This window comes from Hakea prostrata, chromosome 8 (assembly GCF_041222555.1).
Source record: "Hakea prostrata isolate BN-2017 chromosome 8, UWA_Hpros_2, whole genome shotgun sequence".
Taxonomy (NCBI): domain Eukaryota; kingdom Viridiplantae; phylum Streptophyta; class Magnoliopsida; order Proteales; family Proteaceae; genus Hakea; species Hakea prostrata.
This window is the reverse complement of record NC_142607.1, coordinates 2,442,961-2,464,564: the sequence shown is the minus strand read 5'-3', so window position 1 is coordinate 2,464,564 and position 21,604 is coordinate 2,442,961. Positions and strand designations below refer to the sequence as shown.

Below are 21,604 nucleotides of genomic sequence, written 5' to 3'. Positions count from 1 at the left end.
TTAAAATCAAACGATCGATGATTAGAAATGACAAAACTGATGCCCGGAATTACAAGCCAGATTTAAATTTCCATTAATAGGAATTAAAATCTTAGGAGAAATTTAGGGAATAGAATAGAAGATTCAGTAGCAATGAAATACTAAATTCTCCCCCCCCCCTCTCAAAGTGGACATGAATTTGTGGGTTTTAATAGTAGAGTCAATCTCTGATGGCGCGCTGCCGCGATCGGCGCTCCGATCGGACCGGAAACGGAGATGTTACGGCTCCCCTAAGTTTGAGGGGCATTTGGGTCTTTTCGATTTTTCCCTCGTTTTCCTACGTAAAACGCAAGAAACGTGCTGAATTTGATGATTCTATTGGTAGGGGCAATCTCTGCGGGCGCACTGCCGCGATCGGCGCTCCAATCGGACCGGAAACGGATATGTTACGGCTCCCCTAAGTTTGAGGGGCATTTGGGTCTTTTCGAGTTGTCCCTCGTTTTCCCACGTAAAACGCAAGAAACGTGCTGATTTTGATGATTCTATTGATAGAGGCAATCTCTCCGGCCGCACTGCCGCGATCGGCGCTCCAATCGGACCGGAAACGGAGATGTTACGGCTCCCCTAAATTTGAGGGGCATTTGGGTCTTTTCGTGTGGTCCCTCGTTTTCCTGCGTAAAACGGAAGAAACCCGATTTTATCGGTAGAGGAGACACTCGGGGACGCACTCCCGCGATCGGCGCTCGAATCGGGTACGAAACGGGTGAGTTATGCGTCGCCGAATTTTTAAGGGCATTTTTGTCCTTCCGGGTCGTTCCTCGTTTTTCCCACCTAACGCTGGGGCGATTCGCCGACGCGGATGATGTTATTGGCAGAAGCAATCGTCACGGACGCGCCGCCGCGATCGGCGCCCGAATCGGACCCGAAACGGGGGATTTATGGCTCAGATTCCGTTTCGGGCGTCGTGGTTCGTCGGATTCACATAAAGAATGCTGCGCGGCCTTGCAGGAGGGCAAAACTCGAGTGGTCCAGATTCGCTCGCGACTTAGATTCCGTTCCCGCGGCTGCGATCGCTCCTTGGATACGGTGTGGCGCCAGCGTACATAGTGCCCCGCACATCCGGCCGTTCGATTTCACTTGTATTTAGATATGCCAATCTAGTGCTCCCTGCTTCTCACTCCGCTGCACCGGCGCTCCGTGGAATCACCAGTGATACCGTGCTGCACCCCCCACGGTACGCTATCACCTAGATTCCGATCTGAAAGATCCGAATTGCTGACAGGGAACAGATTCTGTTCTGAGGATTCTGGATAGTCCAAACTTCGAAACGCGATATCGCGGGCTACGGAACTCGCGTTCGGGTGTTCTTTTTTTTGATTCTGGGTGAATTTTCGAGATCTATCTAAGGGTTCACTCAGATGATGAGTCGGAGTTAAGAGTCGGCGACGTACGGGTTCCAAGAGCCCAAGAGCTCGAGATCGGACGTTTTGAAGCATGATCTGCAGTTTTAGAAGGCCCGTGATCGTACGTACAGCGTTACGGGGGCGTTTTTATATATTTTCAACGCCTTCGCGACCTAGGGAGCGCCGGCGGTGCCTTTGATTATGATTAGGATTAGATGTAATAATATTAATTCTAAACATCCGACTGATAACACTTTAAATTTAAATTGCCATTGGTAGGAATCGAAAGTTAGGGGATTCAAATTAAAATCAAACGATCGATGATTAGAAATGACAAAACTGATGCCCGGAATTACAAGCCAGATTTAAATTTCCATTAATAGGAATTAAAATCTTAGGAGAAATTTAGGGAATAGAATAGAAGATTCAGTAGCAATGAAATACTAAATTCTCCCCCCCCCCCCCTCAAAGTGGACATGAATTTGTGGGTTTTAATAGTAGAGTCAATCTCTGATGGCGCGCTGCCGCGATCGGCGCTCCGATCGGACCGGAAACGGAGATGTTACGGCTCCCCTAAGTTTGAGGGGCATTTGGGTCTTTTCGATTTTTCCCTCGTTTTCCTACGTAAAACGCAAGAAACGTGCTGAATTTGATGATTCTATTGGTAGGGGCAATCTCTGCGGGCGCACTGCCGCGATCGGGCGCTCCAATCGGACCGGAAACGGATATGTTACGGCTCCCCTAAGTTTGAGGGGCATTTGGGTCTTTTCGAGTTGTCCCTCGTTTTCCTACGTAAAACGCAAGAAACGTGCTGATTTTGATGATTCTATTGATAGAGGCAATCTCTCCGGCCGCACTGCCGCGATCGGGCGCTCAATCGGACCGGAAACGGAGATGTTACGGCTCCCCTAAATTTGAGGGGCATTTGGGTCTTTTCGTGTGGTCCCTCGTTTTCCTGCGTAAAACGGAAGAAACCCGATTTTATCGGTAGAGGAGACACTCGGGGACGCACTCCCGCGATCGGCGCTCGAATCGGGTACGAAACGGGTGAGTTATGCGTCGCCGAATTTTTAAGGGCATTTTTGTCCTTCCGGGTCGTTCCTCGTTTTTCCCACCTAACGCTGGGGCGATTCGCCGACGCGGATGATGTTATTGGCAGAAGCAATCGTCACGGACGCGCCGCCGCGATCGGGCGCCCGAATCGGAGCCGAAACGGGGGATTTATGGCTCAGATTCCGTTTCGGGCGTCGTGGTTCGTCGGATTCACATAAAGAATGCTGCGCGGCCTTGCAGGAGGGCAAAACTCGAGTGGTCCAGATTCGCTCGCGACTTAGATTCCGTTCCCGCGGCTGCGATCGCTCCTTGGATACGGTGTGGCGCCAGCGTACATAGTGCCCCGCACATCCGGCCGTTCGATTTCACTTGTATTTAGATATGCCAATCTAATGCTCCCTGCTTCTCACTCCGCTGCACCGGCGCTCCGTGGAATCACCAGTGATACCGTGCTGCACCCCCCACGGTACGCTATCACCTAGATTCCGATCTGAAAGATCCGAATTGCTGACAGGGAACAGATTCTGTTCTGAGGCTTCTGGATAGTCCAAACTTCGAAACGCGATATCGCGGGCTCACGGAACTCGCGTTCGGGTGTTCTTTTTTTGATTCTGGGTGAATTTTCGAGATCTATCTAAGGGTTCACTCAGATGATGAGTCGGAGTTAAGAGTCGGCGACGTACGGGTTCCAAGAGCTCAAGAGCTCGAGATCGGACGTTTTGAAGCATGATCTGCAGTTTTAGAAGGCCCGTGATCGTACGTACAGCGTTACGGGGGCGTTTTTATATATTTTCAACGCCTTCGCGACCTAGAGAGCGCCGGCGGTGCCTTTGATTATGATTAGGATTAGATGTAATAATATTAATTCTAAACATCCGATCGATAACACTTTAAATTTAAATTGCCATTGGTAGGAATCGAAAGTTAGGGGATTCAAATTAAAATCAAACGATCGACGATTAGAAATGACAAAATTGATGCCCGGAATTACAAGCCAGATTTAAATTTCCATTAATAGGAATTAAAATCTTAGGAGAAATTTAGGGAATAGAACAGAAGATTCAGTAGCAATGAAATACTAAATTCTCCCCCCCCCCCCTCAAAGTGGACATGAATTTGTGGGTTTTAATAGTAGAGTCAATCTCTGATGGCGCACTGCCGCGATCGGCGCTCCGATCGGACCGGAAACGGAGATGTTACGGCTCCCCTAAGTTTGAGGGGCATTTGGGTCTTTTCGATTTGTCCCTCGTTTTCCTACGTAAAACGCAAGAAACGTGCTGAATTTGATGATTCTATTGGTAGGGGCAATCTCTGCGGGCGCCTTTGCCGCGATCGGCGCTCCAATCGGACCGGAAACGGATATGTTACGGCTCCCCTAAGTTTGAGGGGCATTTGGGTCTTTTCGAGTTGTCCCTCGTTTTCCCACGTAAAACGCAAGAAACGTGCTGATTTTGATGATTCTATTGATAGAGGCAATCTCTCCGGCCGCACTGCCGCGATCGGCGCTCCAATCGGACCGGAAACGGAGATGTTACGGCTCCCCTAAATTTGAGGGGCATTTGGGTCTTTTCGTGTGGTCCCTCGTTTTCCTGCGTAAAACGGAAGAAACCCGATTTTATCGGTAGAGGAGACACTCGGGGACGCACTCCAGCGATCGGCGCTCGAATCGGGTACGAAACGGGTGAGTTATGCGTCGCCGAATTTTTAAGGGCATTTTTGTCCTTCCGGGTCGTTCCTCGTTTTTCCCACCTAACGCTGGGGCGATTCGCCGACGCGGATGATGTTATTGGCAGAAGCAATCGTCACGGACGCGCCGCCGCGATCGGCGCCCGAATCGGAGCCGAAACGGGGGATTTATGGCTCAGATTCCGTTTCGGGCGTCGTGGTTCGTCGGATTCACATAAAGAATGCTGCGCGGCCTTGCAGGAGGGCAAAACTCGAGTGGTCCAGATTCGCTCGCGACTTAGATTCCGTTCCCGCGGCTGCGATCGCTCCTTGGATACGGTGTGGCGCCAGCGTACATAGTGCCCCGCACATCCGGCCGTTCGATTTCACCTGTATTTAGATATGCCAATCTAATGCTCCCTGCTTCTCACTCCGCTGCACCGGCGCTCCGTGGAATCACCAGTGATACCGTGCTGCACCCCCCACGGTACGCGATCACCTAGATTCCGATCTGAAAGATCCGAATTGCTGACAGGGAACAGATTCTGTTCTGAGGCTTCTGGATAGTCCAAACTTCGAAACGCGATATCGCGGGCTACGGAACTCGCGTTCGGGTGTTCTTTTTTTTGATTCTGGGTGAATTTTCGAGATCTATCTAAGGGTTCACTCAGATGATGAGTCGGAGTTAAGAGTCGGCGACGTACGGGTTCCAAGAGCCCAAGAGCTCGAGATCGGACGTTTTGAAGCATGATCTGCAGTTTTAGAAGGCCCGTGATCGTACGTACAGCGTTACGGGGGCGTTTTTATATATTTTCAACGCCTTCGCGACCTAGAGAGCGCCGGCGGTGCCTTTGATTATGATTAGGATTAGATGTAATAATATTAATTCTAAACATCCGACTGATAACACTTTAAATTTAAATTGCCATTGGTAGGAATCGAAAGTTAGGGGATTCAAATTAAAATCAAACGATCGACGATTAGAAATGACAAAATTGATGCCCGGAATTACAAGCCAGATTTAAATTTCCATTAATAGGAATTAAAATCTTAGGAGAAATTTAGGGAATAGAACAGAAGATTCAGAGCAATGAAATACTAAATTCTCCCCCCCCCCCCCTCAAAGTGGACATGAATTTGTGGGTTTTAATAGTAGAGTCAATCTCTGATGGCGCACTGCCGCGATCGGCGCTCCGATCGGACCGGAAACGGAGATGTTACGGCTCCCCTAAGTTTGAGGGGCATTTGGGTCTTTTCGATTTGTCCCTCGTTTTCCTACGTAAAACGCAAGAAACGTGCTGAATTTGATGATTCTATTGGTAGGGGCAATCTCTGCGGGCGCACTGCCGCGATCGGCGCTCCAATCGGACCGGAAACGGATATGTTACGGCTCCCCTAAGTTTGAGGGGCATTTGGGTCTTTTCGAGTTGTCCCTCGTTTTCCCACGTAAAACGCAAGAAACGTGCTGATTTTGATGATTCTATTGATAGAGGCAATCTCTCCGGCCGCACTGCCGCGATCGGCGCTCCAATCGGACCGGAAACGGAGATGTTACGGCTCCCCTAAATTTGAGGGGCATTTGGGTCTTTTCGTGTGGTCCCTCGTTTTCCTGCGTAAAACGGAAGAAACCCGATTTTATCGGTAGAGGAGACACTCGGGGACGCACTCCAGCGATCGGCGCTCGAATCGGGTGCGAAACGGGTGAGTTATGCGTCGCCCGAATTTTTAAGGGCATTTTTGTCCTTCCGGGTCGTTCCTCGTTTTTCCCACCTAACGCTGGGGCGATTCGCCGACGCGGATGATGTTATTGGCAGAAGCAATCGTCACGGACGCGCCGCCGCGATCGGCGCCCGAATCGGAGCCGAAACGGGGGATTTATGGCTCAGATTCCGTTTCGGGCGTCGTGGTTCGTCGGATTCACATAAAGAATGCTGCGCGGCCTTGCAGGAGGGCAAAACTCGAGTGGTCCAGATTCGCTCGCGACTTAGATTCCGTTCCCGCGGCTGCGATCGCTCCTTGGATACGGTGTGGCGCCAGCGTACATAGTGCCCCGCACATCCGGCCGTTCGATTTCACCTGTATTTAGATATGCCAATCTAATGCTCCCTGCTTCTCACTCCGCTGCACCGGCGCTCCGTGGAATCACCAGTGATACCGTGCTGCACCCCCCACGGTACGCGATCACCTAGATTCCGATCTGAAAGATCCGAATTGCTGACAGGGAACAGATTCTGTTCTGAGGCTTCTGGATAGTCCAAACTTCGAAACGCGATATCGCGGGCTACGGAACTCGCGTTCGGGTGTTCTTTTTTTTGATTCTGGGTGAATTTTCGAGATCTATCTAAGGGTTCACTCAGATGATGAGTCGGAGTTAAGAGTCGGCGACGTACGGGTTCCAAGAGCTCGAGAGCTCGAGATCGGACGTTTTGAAGCATGATCTGCAGTTTTAGAAGGCCCGTGATCGTACGTACAGCGTTACGGGGGCGTTTTTATATATTTTCAACGCCTTCGCGACCTAGGGAGCGCCGGGCGGTGCCTCTGATTATGATTAGGATCAGATGTAATAATATTAATTCTAAACATCCGACTGATAACACTTTAAATTTAAATTGCCATTGGTAGGAATCGAAAGTTAGGGGATTCAAATTAAAATCAAACGATCGACGATTAGAAATGACAAAATTGATGCCCGGAATTACAAGCCAGATTTAAATTTCCATTAATAGGAATTAAAATCTTAGGAGAAATTTAGGGAATAGAATAGAAGATTCAAAGAGCAATGAAATACTAAATTCTCCCCCCCCCCCCTCAAAGTGGACATGAATTTGTGGGTTTTAATAGTAGAGTCAATCTCTGATGGCGCACTGCCGCGATCGGCGCTCCGATCGGACCGGAAACGGAGATGTTACGGCTCCCCTAAGTTTGAGGGGCATTTGGGTCTTTTCGATTTGTCCCTCGTTTTCCTACGTAAAACGCAAGAAACGTGCTGAATTTGATGATTCTATTGGTAGGGGCAATCTCTGCGGGCGCACTGCCGCGATCGGCGCTCCAATCGGACCGGAAACGGATATGTTACGGCTCCCCTAAGTTTGAGGGGCATTTGGGTCTTTTCGAGTTGTCCCTCGTTTTCCCACGTAAAACGCAAGAAACGTGCTGATTTTGATGATTCTATTGATAGAGGCAATCTCTCCGGCCGCACTGCCGCGATCGGCGCTCCAATCGGACCGGAAACGGAGATGTTACGGCTCCCCTAAATTTGAGGGGCATTTGGGTCTTTTCGTGTGGTCCCTCGTTTTCCTGCGTAAAACGGAAGAAACCCGATTTTATCGGTAGAGGAGACACTCGGGGACGCACTCCAGCGATCGGCGCTCGAATCGGGTACGAAACGGGTGAGTTATGCGTCGCCGAATTTTTAAGGGCATTTTTGTCCTTCCGGGTCGTTCCTCGTTTTTCCCACCTAACGCTGGGGCGATTCGCCGACGCGGATGATGTTATTGGCAGAAGCAATCGTCACGGACGCGCCGCCGCGATCGGCGCCCGAATCGGAGCCGAAACGGGGGATTTATGGCTCAGATTCCGTTTCGGGCGTCGTGGTTCGTCGGATTCACATAAAGAATGCTGCGCGGCCTTGCAGGAGGGCAAAACTCGAGTGGTCCAGATTCGCTCGCGACTTAGATTCCGTTCCCGCGGCTGCGATCGCTCCTTGGATACGGTGTGGCGCCAGCGTACATAGTGCCCCGCACATCCGGCCGTTCGATTTCACCTGTATTTAGATATGCCAATCTAATGCTCCCTGCTTCTCACTCCGCTGCACCGGCGCTCCGTGGAATCACCAGTGATACCGTGCTGCACCCCCACGGTACGCGATCACCTAGATTCCGATCTGAAAGATCCGAATTGCTGACAGGGAACAGATTCTGTTCTGAGGCTTCTGGATAGTCCAAACTTCGAAACGCGATATCGCGGGCTACGGAACTCGCGTTCGGGTGTTCTTTTTTTTGATTCTGGGTGAATTTTCGAGATCTATCTAAGGGTTCACTCAGATGATGAGTCGGAGTTAAGAGTCGGCGACGTACGGGTTCCAAGAGCTCGAGAGCTCGAGATCGGACGTTTTGAAGCATGATCTGCAGTTTTAGAAGGCCCGTGATCGTACGTACAGCGTTACGGGGGCGTTTTTATATATTTTCAACGCCTTCGCGACCTAGAGAGCGCCGGCGGTGCCTCTGATTATGATTAGGATCAGATGTAATAATATTAATTCTAAACATCCGACTGATAACACTTTAAATTTAAATTGCCATTGGTAGGAATCGAAAGTTAGGGGATTCAAATTAAAATCAAACGATCGACGATTAGAAATGACAAAATTGATGCCCGGAATTACAAGCCAGATTTAAATTTCCATTAATAGGAATTAAAATCTTAGGAGAAATTTAGGGAATAGAACAGAAGATTCAGTAGCAATGAAATACTAAATTCTCCCCCCCCCCTCAAAGTGGACATGAATTTGTGGGTTTTAATAGTAGAGTCAATCTCTGATGGCGCACTGCCGCGATCGGCGCTCCGATCGGACCGGAAACGGAGATGTTACGGCTCCCCTAAGTTTGAGGGGCATTTGGGTCTTTTCGATTTGTCCCTCGTTTTCCTACGTAAAACGCAAGAAACGTGCTGAATTTGATGATTCTATTGGTAGGGGCAATCTCTGCGGGCGCCTTTGCCGCGATCGGCGCTCCAATCGGACCGGAAACGGATATGTTACGGCTCCCCTAAGTTTGAGGGGCATTTGGGTCTTTTCGAGTTGTCCCTCGTTTTCCCACGTAAAACGCAAGAAACGTGCTGATTTTGATGATTCTATTGATAGAGGCAATCTCTCCGGCCGCACTGCCGCGATCGGGCGCTCCAATCGGACCGGAAACGGAGATGTTACGGCTCCCCTAAATTTGAGGGGCATTTGGGTCTTTTCGTGTGGTCCCTCGTTTTCCTGCGTAAAACGGAAGAAACCCGATTTTATCGGTAGAGGAGACACTCGGGGACGCACTCCAGCGATCGGCGCTCGAATCGGGTACGAAACGGGTGAGTTATGCGTCGCCGAATTTTTAAGGGCATTTTTGTCCTTCCGGGTCGTTCCTCGTTTTTCCCACCTAACGCTGGGGCGATTCGCCGACGCGGATGATGTTATTGGCAGAAGCAATCGTCACGGACGCGCCGCCGCGATCGGCGCCCGAATCGGAGCCGAAACGGGGGATTTATGGCTCAGATTCCGTTTCGGGCGTCGTGGTTCGTCGGATTCACATAAAGAATGCTGCGCGGCCTTGCAGGAGGGCAAAACTCGAGTGGTCCAGATTCGCTCGCGACTTAGATTCCGTTCCCGCGGCTGCGATCGCTCCTTGGATACGGTGTGGCGCCAGCGTACATAGTGCCCCGCACATCCGGCCGTTCGATTTCACCTGTATTTAGATATGCCAATCTAATGCTCCCTGCTTCTCACTCCGCTGCACCGGCGCTCCGTGGAATCACCAGTGATACCGTGCTGCACCCCCCACGGTACGCGATCACCTAGATTCCGATCTGAAAGATCCGAATTGCTGACAGGGAACAGATTCTGTTCTGAGGCTTCTGGATAGACCCCGTCCAAGTCCAAGTCCTAAGTCTTAGATATAGTCATACACTCATACTGAGAGTATATGATAATTATATATTATATTATTCGTTAGGCTTATACTGCGTAAAATGTTATCTTATGTAAAAGTTTAAATATTTCTTAATTTATGATGTCTGTTGTGTTTACTGAATATAAATCAAATATTAATTCCTCATCTTTTCGATGTGGTACTAAATTTATAAGACAAATTATTAGATATTCTAAAGAAATAAGCGAAACAGTTAAAATAAGGTCAGTTTGCAGGAGACTGGACCTCCTAAGCCTTCAGCAAGCCTGATTCAAATTAAACGCATGTCTTCTTCCTTCATTTTTCCTGCTATCGAATAAAAATTCCCAAAAAACTCAAAAACCAAGCGCAGCCGCTTGGAAAATGATTAGTCCCGCCTGAGACTTCCCACGACTAGCTCTTCTTATTATTGGAACCTGGATTTTAAGGGTTGATAGTTGTGAAGATCTTGAACTTGAATGTTAGGATTTTTCTCTACAAATGTTCAAGACCTGATTTAAATACAAATAAGAGCCTGGTCTACCGTCTAAATACTCTTCCTGTAGTAAGTTCAAGTCTATTTGAGATGTATTGTATTGTATAAATTGCAAGAGTTCACAAAAAGACAAAGGGATCTTGTAGTCTAAGATAGTGAGCATAGATAGTGAATATAGGCACCAAATGTATAATGTATTGGCCAAATGTGAACCCACACTTGGGAAGCAGCTGATCCGAAAAAGGATTACATAGTTTGCTGAATTGAGTAACTTCAAAATTGCTGTCATTTGGAGTTTTTCATACAATGCCATAGTTTTCTTTGTTTTTTGGGAGGGGGGGGGGGGGGGGGGGGGGGGGGGGGGTGGGGTTGGGTGTAAGGAAATAATTTATTGCAAATAAGTCCAAGAAGGTCAAGAGCGTCATGGTTACATAAGTCAAGAAGCCACAAAGAGAATAGATGCCAAAATGTTTGACTTGCCACTAACACGACCATCTAAGCTAAGGTGTGTGCTATAGAATTCACTTCCCTAGAGCAATGGTGCAACTCGATTTTTGTATAATTGTTTAGCATATGCTACACACCAGATAAAATGGGTGTTGCATTTAAGGCCAGAGGGGTAGTACGCAACACTATGTTCACAAGACACTCACAATCCGATTAAACCAATACACGTGAAACAACATATAAACATGCACGTAGACAATCATGAACCACAATTGCTTCATCCACCAAGGCAAAGCTGTGGCTAACCGGGAAGGAGAAGGCAAGCCGAGCAGCACCGAAATGGTCTCGAAGCACACCTCAGCAAAGTAACTTCAAATAGTTAACACTTCAATTTGCATGTAACTGATAGTCGAATGATTAGAAAATTCAAAGCAAAAGTTAGGAGACTCGACATAAGTTACTGAGAGGGTGGGGGATTTCTCCTATATTATTTTTGGTGGTTTTTTTCTAAGCATTTTGACAAGTTCATAACTAAAAAATGAAATTGGAAGCAGAATTGATAATGTTTAAATTGGGTTATTGTTACTATTGCATAGGGTTGTTCACTTGGTAAAATCAACACCTTTTAGTGAAGAAATTGTAAGTTTGATTATGTATAATGGTAATGAATATGTATAATGGTAATATCTTCATCCCAATATATAAAAGTGATCTGTTCCAAATATATATTAGGTTATTATTTGAGAATAGAAGTAAAGAAAAAAAATCTCTTTACCCATCTCTTAAGATTGAAATTTTTATTTAGGAATAAGGTTGAGGGTAAATTAAAAATTTCATTTAATGTTTTGAATTTTTATCCCAACTTAGCCAATATACGAGTGTGGTTTAATAGCAAAAATAATGAAATTTCAGTTACTTTAACATTATAGGGGCATTTTGGTGAATATGAAAGATGTTTTGAATTTTATTTATTGTGTTAAGAATCTTTAAAGTAGCCAAACTGAGACTATTTGTAAGCTTAATTATCCAGGGAAGTCTCGTGAGTGTTGCTCCAAAATCAAGAGTATATCTGTATATATTACAAAAACTCTATATTTGTCAATTAATGTAAGATTAGTGGAATGATTGCGAACCTCATTTATCAATGGAGAGATTGTGAATTCAACCCACTTTTACCAACTTGCTGCATATGTAATATTCTCATTTTTAATTTTTCTATATATAAAAAAGATGCATTATAAAAAAAAAAAACTCTTTATTTTATTTTTATTAAGAAATAAATTATATATTTTATGAGCCGGGGTATTTACTAAATTTCATATTGCTTTAATTCGTCATTCGGGCATGGCACGGTGGTGGTCTGGGAAAAGAAATAGTCATAGTTGGCATTTGGCGGTCTTGGTCTCAGACACTCGTTTGTTGTCTATGGGCATCTAACCGTCAAAAATCGTCAAAAAACGCAGGCGGTAATGCTAGATTCTCCTCTTTCTCGCTCCTGTCGAGCTCTGGAACCAGGCTGGGGCTCCTGGACTTAGAGCTTGAATCATAGCATTCTAAATCTGCCATTTCCTTCCAGATCCATTTCTTCATCTGTTGAATGATTGTTGCTTGGGTCTCGTAGCGAATTCTCCGGGTTCTACTCTCAGATCAAGATGATTACCATTCCATATTTAACTGCCCTTACAACTTACTTCAGCTATGGATTGCTCTTCGCCTTTGGCCAAATCAGAGATCTTTTCAGAAAAATTTTCGACTGGTTGAATAATTCCAGCAAACTTGAGGTGTTCGATTTCCCTAATCTGTTTTCCTTTTCGTTCTACGTTACTTATTGATTGTTAAAATATTTTTTTTTTTTCACTTATGTGTCTTCTTCAAGCAGGGATATGCGCCGATCTGCTTAGGGCTGGAGGATTTTTACGTCCGACGGTTGTATCTCCGCATTCAGGTAATTTTTTTAATTTCTTTCTCATATTATTTGGGTTCTGCCCATTCATTTTTTTTTAAAAAAAATTTATATTCTTTTTCCTTTCTGAAATTTTGTCACAATATTAGGTATCTTCTTGAATTGTTGCAATGGGCACAAATTTTCGCTTTTTTTCTTAAAATTCAATTCTTCTGTTGTTCCTACGCTGTTTAAATTGTGGGGACTTTAATTTTCCGTGTTGGCTCTAGCCTTTTTGTGAAAGATACAAATCCTGTGGCAACCTCAGAGACGTGAAAGAGGTATACGTTAATATATTTCGACGGTTCAATAGGAAAACGTAGTTTAACTGCATCATGGGTGCATTTAGAGAAGCAATGCTAGGACGCACGCCAATCATAGGAGCACGAGAATCATAGACAACTCGATGTGTCCTATGATCAGTTCCTTGACAAAACTCCAGCATCTCACAACTAGACTTAAAACCATCCTTTTAAGCTTAAATATCTCTAACACGGCAAGGAATTCAAACCTTGCCAAAGCTGAGGCATTAGATCGCCCTTGATCTTATAAATCCCCTTGAAACACAATCTGGTACTCTTTCCTCTTTACTCTTTACCAATCGACAATTCGTTCTCCACTTTGAGAATCTTGTTTGGAATCTCATTATTCAAACATTTACTTTCTCATACTTTTTTATTTGAAAGAAGCATGCTCCTCACCCAATCAAAATTTCTCCTACATCTCTGTTTCCAAGTGTGAAATATTAGCCCTTACCCCCCCCTAATTTTTTGTATCCCCCCCCCCCCCCCCCCCAATTTTCCTTTTCAGAAATATTGAAATTTTCCTTTGACCCTCTTTCCATGTATGAAAGATCAATACTTGGGTGCCTGATTGGAGAAAATTTGCAATGATAAAAATAATGGGTGGAAAATTCATCATAATCTGTGTAAAATATCGGTACTTGGCCCTTCCTGATGTTAGATCATGTCGACAATGACACTGAAAACTGATTCTTTTTCCCTCTGCCTGCACCTAATTCCCCAAAACAATATAACAAATGAGGACAAATACCTTACAACTCTTAAGTAATGTTGTCAAGTTATTGATGAAACATGTGCCTGTATAGGTTAGTAGATGGATTTTGTTGCCAGTCATGGTTTGGTTTAGTTAGAACGCATAGTCTTTTTGTGCCCCATGTACATGCCTGACAGGCTGGGGGCATTTGATGGCCATTTTAGATTTGGATTGGGCTTAAAGTAATTAGAACCTGCTTCCCCCAAAATATTCTTTCTGGACAATGATATGGGGGCTCTTGTCTTTATGCTTTACTGGATTTACCCTTGGTGTGGCAGCCTTGGTAATTCGAATGTAAGATATTTATAGCATGCATCACTGGGACGTGTAAGGGAGAATCAATTAAATATTTATGTCAAATTACTAAGATTTGCATCACTGTATGTATTCATTAGATGATGATGCTTCATTTTTTGGATATTTATCTTGGCTGTATGAGTCTTGATTTTCCATTCCTATATACCTAGGGTGGCTAGTTTCATTTTATCCAGCAAGTTATAGGGCTTTAAACCTTGCTGTGAATGGATAAAGGATCGCAGAAAATAAACTACTTGTAGACAATGCCAAATTTGACCATTTTGTTGGTACCCAATGTGGTAGTGTGAACAGTTGTCTTTATTCACTCCCTTTGGTAGGACTGTTTTGGACGACCGATTGCAAGTGCTCCTGATGCTTGGTTTGATGTGGTTGAGCGTTACTCCAACGACAGCAACAAGACTTTAAAGTGAGTTTCAGGTCTAATTTTATTAGAAGTTTGTTGCTTTGTTTTGTAAGAGCTCCTTATCCTTTCATGATCAATCTTTTCTACTGCATCTTTCCTTTTGTTATGCTGAATTATACTTCCGGTGACTGTTGGTAATTGGCAATATAGATCACAAGGAGTGGTCCTTGATTTCTTATTAGCCATTCCAACTGCTTCATGAATACTTGTTAAATGTTAAATGCATAGAGGAAGAAAGTTATTTAATATGATCATCTAAATTGCTTTCTGCTGCAGACGAACCACAAGAACAAGTAGATGCCTCAACCTGGGTTCTTACAATTACCTAGGGTTTGCGGCATCAGATGAATATTGCACACCCCGTGTGATCAACTCGTTGAAGAAATTTTCAGCTAGTACCTGCAGTACTCGTGTTGATGGTGGTATGGACCTTAATTTGCAAAATACAGTTATTTCATAAATTTTGGATTTCACTAATGTACTTATTCTACCAGGCACTACCAGATTGCATACTGAACTGGAGGAATGTGTAGCAAAATTTGTTGGAAAGCCTGCTGCCATAGTTTTTGGGATGGGATATGTCACAAACTCAGCGATTCTTCCGGTGCTGACTGGGAAGGTCTGTGTAGTTTATTAAGTCATATGAATCTGTATACTAGGGTTCTTTCATTACATGGGCATTTGGTTCTAACATTCATAGGGTAATATACGACAATCTACAGGGAGATTTGATAATTAGTGATTCCTTGAACCACAACTCAATTGTCAATGGTGCTCGGGGCTCAGGGGCCACGATTAGGGTCTTTCTTCATAATAGTAAGTTTGTAGCCTAAGACTCTAAATTTAAGGATCCTACTTTTTATCTCAAAGTGTTTTCATTCATAAGAGCTTTTCTTTTGTTCTTTTCAGCACCATCACACTTGGAAGATGTCTTAAGAGAACAAATTGCCGAGGGACAACCCCGAACACATAGACCTTGGAAAAAGATCATTGTTGTTGTGGAGGGAATCTACAGCATGGAGGGGGAGCTATGTAAACTTCCTGAGATTATAACAGTCTGCAAGAAATACAAGGTTGTGCCTATTTGAAATGGTGCCCCTTTTTTTTCCTTCCCTTTAGTCTTGTCTGTTTTTGTATCCTGGTAGTAGATTCTTTGAAGTTTTAACTGTTAAATGTGATGATTCTTTGAAAAATAAGCATGATGAAATACATAATGAAAATCTAACTTTTCAATACTACTCGTGGAGAAGCCCTTTAGTGACGACTCATTTTTTTCTTTTTTTTTTTTTGTGTGCAAGGTCAACCTATGGTCAGTTGGATTAGAAAAAATTTACAATAGGAAACTCTATGTATTTATGTCATATTGTCTTTAATATGTTGAAAACTTGAACCTGTTAAGCTGATTTCTGGATCTTATTAATTATCTGATGGAAAAGGAGAATGAAAGTGACATCCTGATATTCTCCTCATAGATTGAAAAACTTAATCATATGAAATTGTTGAGATCTTATCTCAGACTGGACTAATTTCAGAATCTCTAAAATTTTTCTTCAGATTCAGCATATAAAGGCCATCAATCTTTTACTTGGACTGAGCATTTCCTTTGGGGCCCTTACTAGAAGTCTAGAACCATATAATTTTCGATACTAAATTCCATCAGAAAATATTGTACTCTAAGAACCATATTTGATATTGCTCATGTGCATCAGTTTCTGGAAACAGATGAATGATTAGAATCAGTTGGAATCCGTCGCAAGAACCCTACAGTCAGCCCTCAGATCTAAAAACTTACTGATTTAAGTGTTCTACAGTCAGAGTTGAGATTCTTCATGGCTTATTCCAATCACATCAGCTGATTCAATGGTCTGATTTAAATTTTTAAATAACTGTTGTAAAACTGTAAGTCTCTTGGGCATGAGATCTGTATGCTGACTAAGCTTTTACAGCCGCCCGGGTCAATGTTCACGTCCAATTGCCAAGTCTTTCCTTGGTTGATGTTAGCTGGTTCTGATGCAGTTGCATCAGACTATGATCCTGTATGGAGACTTAGGTGCAAATCTGGGTGTCCTGCAGGGTGCTGGTGACAATCCAAGGGGCTTAAGACAAGCTTCGGGTAGTTCTTTTACACATTGGCTTTTTTTCTTCTTGTTTCATTATAACCTGCCTAATTTAAGCCTCTAAAGAGGGTGTGGGGTTGTAATTCTATATATATATATCCCCTTGTTCTTATCATAATATTCTCTCTTTTCAGTTTTACCAAATAAATCCATTGTGAACAATTGCCTAATTTGGTAATAGTATGGTATGTAAAAGCTCACCCCGATAGGAAGTCTCAGATTCAAGTCTTCCAGAGTCCTTCCTTCTTGGAATAGATTTCCCATATTAAAAGGAAAGAAAAAAAAGGAGGGGGGGGGGGGGACCAAAGAAGTCAATTTCGTTTTTGTGGTTATTTCTTGTGGGATATACTTTCTAAGAACCAAAATTGGGTTATCGTTTACATTTTAGATATGAGTTTATATCATATCTAAACAGTTCCTCAGATCTGATAACGCATACTTACTGTGTCATCTGAAGTTCACTAATACAGCTTCTAAATGGTGATTGTAGTTGTAGTTCATTTCTTCTCCTTTGTAGAACCAGAAGTACGTTAGATTCCTTATCTACCAATCATACCAGGCTTCAAGATGCAATTATTTGGTGACACTTCACTGATCAAGCATGATATGGAGTTGGTTTGATCAGATTGTCTCATCTTCCGGCTTTCAACTTGAAAATCTAAAACTCAGATCCAGTGAGGTTTCGCCAGCCAAATCAGCTTACTGGCTTTGCTATGCATACTGTCTGTTGGTTTGGGTGTTAATTATAACAGTTATCATTTTAATCTCTTGAACTGTTTGTTCTAGCGACCTGAAATGTGAAAGGTGTCAGGTTGCTAGTGCATCAGCTAAATAAAGCACTCTTTTGAAGTCGCAAGCTGTTAATGCTGTTTTTGCTCATGCCTCTTTTTTTGAAATATGTACATTTATGTGCAGAATTATTCTTCTTCTGACTTGGTGATTCTGTTTGCTGATAATGGGAAGCTTTTATGCTTGTGTTTGTCTTCCCTCCATGTTTTCATTTACTAACCTGCATTTTATGTTCTAACTTTTTCTTTTGTTCTGCCATAGGCTTTTACATACTTGGATGAGGCCCATAGCATTGGAGCAGTTGGAAAAACAGGACGGGGTGTCTGTGAGCTCTTGGGAGTTGACACTGCAGATGTGGATATCATGATGGGAACTTTTACAAAATCATTTGGTTCATGTGGTGGTTATATTGCGGGGTCTAAGGTTTTACCTCTTTTCTTCCTCAAAGTTTGACATGCCTACAGTACAATTCGAGTATTGTTATTGGCATTTGTTCAGTTTATCAGTTGCTAATATTTGGTCAGATAATGTCTGATACGTACTTTTGTTGCCCATTCCATACTCAAGCCATATCTTGCCGTTTGTAGGAGCTTATCCAATATCTGAAATACACTTGCCCTGCTCATCTTTATGCAACATCTGTCTCGCCAGCTGCTGCCCAGCAAATTATATCTTCCATAAGGGTTATTCTTGGAGAGGATGGAAGTAGTAGAGGTACTGGATTAAAATGACATTTCTCCCTTGAAACTTGATAAATTTAAATTGTGGCTATGCTGTGAGGCTTGAAACATTTGTGGTTTATTTTGTAATGACTTAAGTACGTCTCCTTTAGTTTATTTTGTTGTGACTTGTGTTGCCTTTATTTCATATAGGGGCTCAGAAACTTGCACGTATACGCGAGAACAGCAACTTTTTCCGGTCAGAACTTAAGAAGATGGGCTTTGAAGTTCTTGGGGATAATGATTCTCCTGTTATGCCAATAATGCTTTACAATCCGGCCAAAATTCCTGCCTTTTCACGGGAGTGTCTTAAGCAGAATGTGAGTCAAGCACTTTACCAGATTTCATCATGGATTGTTTACTGCAGTGTTATGTTGGCACATAGACATCCAATCCAGCAGACATTTTCTTGTGATTGCTGTCATCTTTTTTCAGTTAATCTCTAGGGGAACACTTCAACTGCCCTTCCCCCACTTCTCTTTCTCTTTTGAGTGTTTTCTATTTTTATTTCTGTCAGTCAGTGACCCTAAAATTTTTTAGCTGTAGTTCTCTGTTACATTGATATTTTTGATACTTGCTTTAGTCAATATCAGTTAAAAATTTTGTGTTTTGCTGACATTAAATGTTGATGTGAAGGTGGCTGTTGTGACGGTTGCTTTCCCAGCAACCCCACTACTGTTGGCCAGGGCTCGTATTTGCATATCTGCTTCTCATACTAAGGAAGATCTAATCAAAGCTTTACAGGTAATCCTGTCCGGAAATATGGTTGTTTTCTTCTTTCTTTCAGCTACATATCTTATAAGCTGTGTTCAGTTGGCAAGACTGGTAAAAGAAACACAATTATGTGGGACCTTGGAATTTATACTTTATGCTGTTCCTTTGGCAAGAATATTAATGCAGGCCCTGTTTACAGTTCAGTTTAAATTTCGGTTACATTTTAGTATGGTTTTGGTTGGCATCATGGTTTCTGTGATTATCTATACATCAGATATGTACTTCCCCCGGTTTTTACTGAAACCATTCTTTGTAGACTCAGTGTGTTAGTTGTTGCTGGGTAAGAAAATCATTCCCCTGCCCTTCCTCATCATCTCCAACTGATCCATCTTGAAGTCAAATTTTTCCATTTAGTGTTTAGCACCTGTGTTTCATTCTTCCTCGAATGTCACTACCATCATCGCTTCAATTTTGTGAGGAAATTGCGTAGAACCATAAAATTGTTCCTATAGTCACTCCGCACAACAGATCTTAAACAATCTTGCCTTAATGGCAGAAAATTGACCATTGATGTCACTTGTAACCTCCTGCCACTATTATCAGATTGAGAGTTGTTACTGGCTGCTGTGGTTACAACTGGAAAACAACCAAAACTGTTTCACAGCGTCACACTTGGCCAGGTTTTTTTTTTTAACTCTATATTCTGACCCTAGATATGCTAACCGACCCAACTGTGACCCTGACCCTGACCCTACTGAGCTGGGATGGACCAAGTCAGGCACTCAGTTGTGACTTTTTACTTTGACATTGAATGACCATGATCATGATCATAGAACAACAAAACAATCCATATTGATATTGTTGACTTGCATTTACTAAAAGTATTTACATGGTAGTTCGACGGGGTGGGCCACCTGACCAAGTCAACTGCTCGACCTTGAGCCTGGGACCACCTTAAACTGGCCTAGAAACTTTGAGCCCAAACCTTGTTTGAGCTTAGGACGGATTGAAGTTGCATGCCTACAAATAACATCTCCCTTCTAGGGTAACATGATGTTTGTGAAAACAAGTCAACGGGGGTTTGCTTGCCAATTTTTCCCTAGTGTAGCAATTGAGGCTGATTTGGATAAATTACATGAAGAAACTTTGAGGGAGGATCTTCTGAGGAATGTGAGTTTCGACAATCTCATATACTGTTGTGACCTGAATAATAACCCCTTTTTTCTGTTCTAGGTTATCAGCCAAGTTGGTGATATGGTGGGCATAAAATACTTCCCTGCGGAGCCTAAAAAACAGCAGCAAGAAGACAGAGTGAAGTTTGACTAAATAGATGAAGTCTGGATGGTCTTCGGACCTATAAACATAACAGGTCCGGGGCGGGTCAAGGTTAGGATAAGGCCGGACATTACGGAGGATCTACCCTAAGGGAAAGGTCGACATGGCTTCCTAAGGTTTTCAAAGATAATAATATTGAAGTGGGAATTCCAACTTTGAGTCTAATATCAAACAAGTCTTTCTTTGTATCCCAAAATAAAAAGAGGGTGTCAGGGCTAGGTTTGGGCTGGATGTTACACACATTGTCGAGGGCTTTATCGAATCGGGGCGAAAAGAAACCCAGCTCTTCAGAACTATGGCGGTAGTCCCGGCCTGAGATGGGGACCCTTAGCTAATGCCATAAGCTTCTGTCTCCTTGGCATCCTTCAGCATACCTCGGGAAATAGTTCTTCTGAAGGCTTCCTTGAATACTTCCCAAGAGACAACACCAACATGGAGGGTTTCTAGAATGGGTGAGAAGAAGTCCACCATGCATCTGCTTTCGGCGAAAATTAACTGCATTGCATCCGTGCAAATGCCGGAAGGCCTTTTCTAGTTCCCTTAGCCATCTGTTGGGAACATAACATCTTTTGATACACCGGTAAAGGATGGCATTTGCGAGTTTCAAGAAGCTCTCCATTAGCACAGTGTCTGGGGTTCAGTGAGCCTCTCCACATTCTGTAATTTGCCATCTTGCAGGTTACCTTGCCGCTTGCGATTCTCTTCCCAAAGATTCACAAAACCGGCCATCATACGATTGAATTGAGTTTCTTTGCCTACGCATCATGTTAAATCATGATGCTGGCAATATCCTTAAACTTCGAATATCGGGGCATTAGGGATGTCATTTATAATGTAGGTGTCCTCTTGGGTCTGTTGGTAAGATCCTGAGCGAGTGTCTCTTCGTTATCGGTACTACGGGCCAGACAAGACGATTTCTCGAGAAGAACCAGTCTTGCACAGAAAGTTGACTACATCGAGACACGAAGATTCATCAAAACTCACTTGACCATATGATTAAAATGCTCAAATCATACATAGGTTCATCAATATAATAAGAAAATAATCAATCATTGGTCAAAATCCAACAATTTCACCAAAATCAATTTTTCTCGCCTTTTATTAGCCTTGGTCGATTGGTGGTCGTGTCAATCGACCAAGCTCCACTGATAATGAAAAAATCAGATTTTTAACTTTCATTTCTCATAATTTCTCATTTCTAACTCATTTTCCTTGTGTGGAGGGCTCTAGAAGAACACAGGCAATCATTTCTAAGGAGATTCCAAGTGGTTAGAAGCTTCCACAACATCAACAAAACAAGCATTACTCAATCAAGTAAGGAAATCACTATTCATCATCTTCTCAATTGATTTTTTCACTTAGATTTCTCAAAATACCATGTTAAACTTGTTGTTCTAAGTTCAAAACATGTTCATGCATGCTTAGAAACAAAATCCCATAGTTTTCATGCAACAACAATGTTTAAACATCAGTAAAACACAAAATCTCAATTTGCTTTCGTCAACGTAGCCGAAAATTTC

General features: G+C 43.4%; 2 protein-coding genes across 2 annotated transcripts in view; both read left to right on the top strand.

Moving 5' to 3' along the window:
• Positions 1-12,043: 12,043 nt before the first annotated feature.
• Positions 12,044-20,087, top strand: LOC149006230 (long chain base biosynthesis protein 2a). The gene is made up of 12 exons (XM_089164736.1): positions 12,044-12,472; positions 12,571-12,636; positions 14,325-14,413; positions 14,687-14,832; positions 14,905-15,029; positions 15,133-15,226; positions 15,320-15,483; positions 17,578-17,739; positions 17,904-18,030; positions 18,189-18,355; positions 18,672-18,779; positions 19,983-20,087. Exons 1-12 carry the CDS (start codon positions 12,344-12,346, stop codon positions 20,073-20,075), a joined length of 1,470 nt encoding a protein of 489 aa, XP_089020862.1. The 5' UTR covers positions 12,044-12,343; the 3' UTR covers positions 20,076-20,087.
• A 292-nt stretch (positions 20,088-20,379) lies between these two features.
• The window catches only part of LOC149006229 (long chain base biosynthesis protein 2a-like), a 4,285-nt gene continuing 3,060 nt past the window's right edge, over positions 20,380-21,604 (top strand). Inside the window, exon 1 of the mRNA XM_089165369.1 lies at positions 20,380-20,385. Coding sequence (XP_089021495.1) covers positions 20,380-20,385 — 6 coding nt within the window. The remainder of the gene's footprint in view (positions 20,386-21,604) is intronic.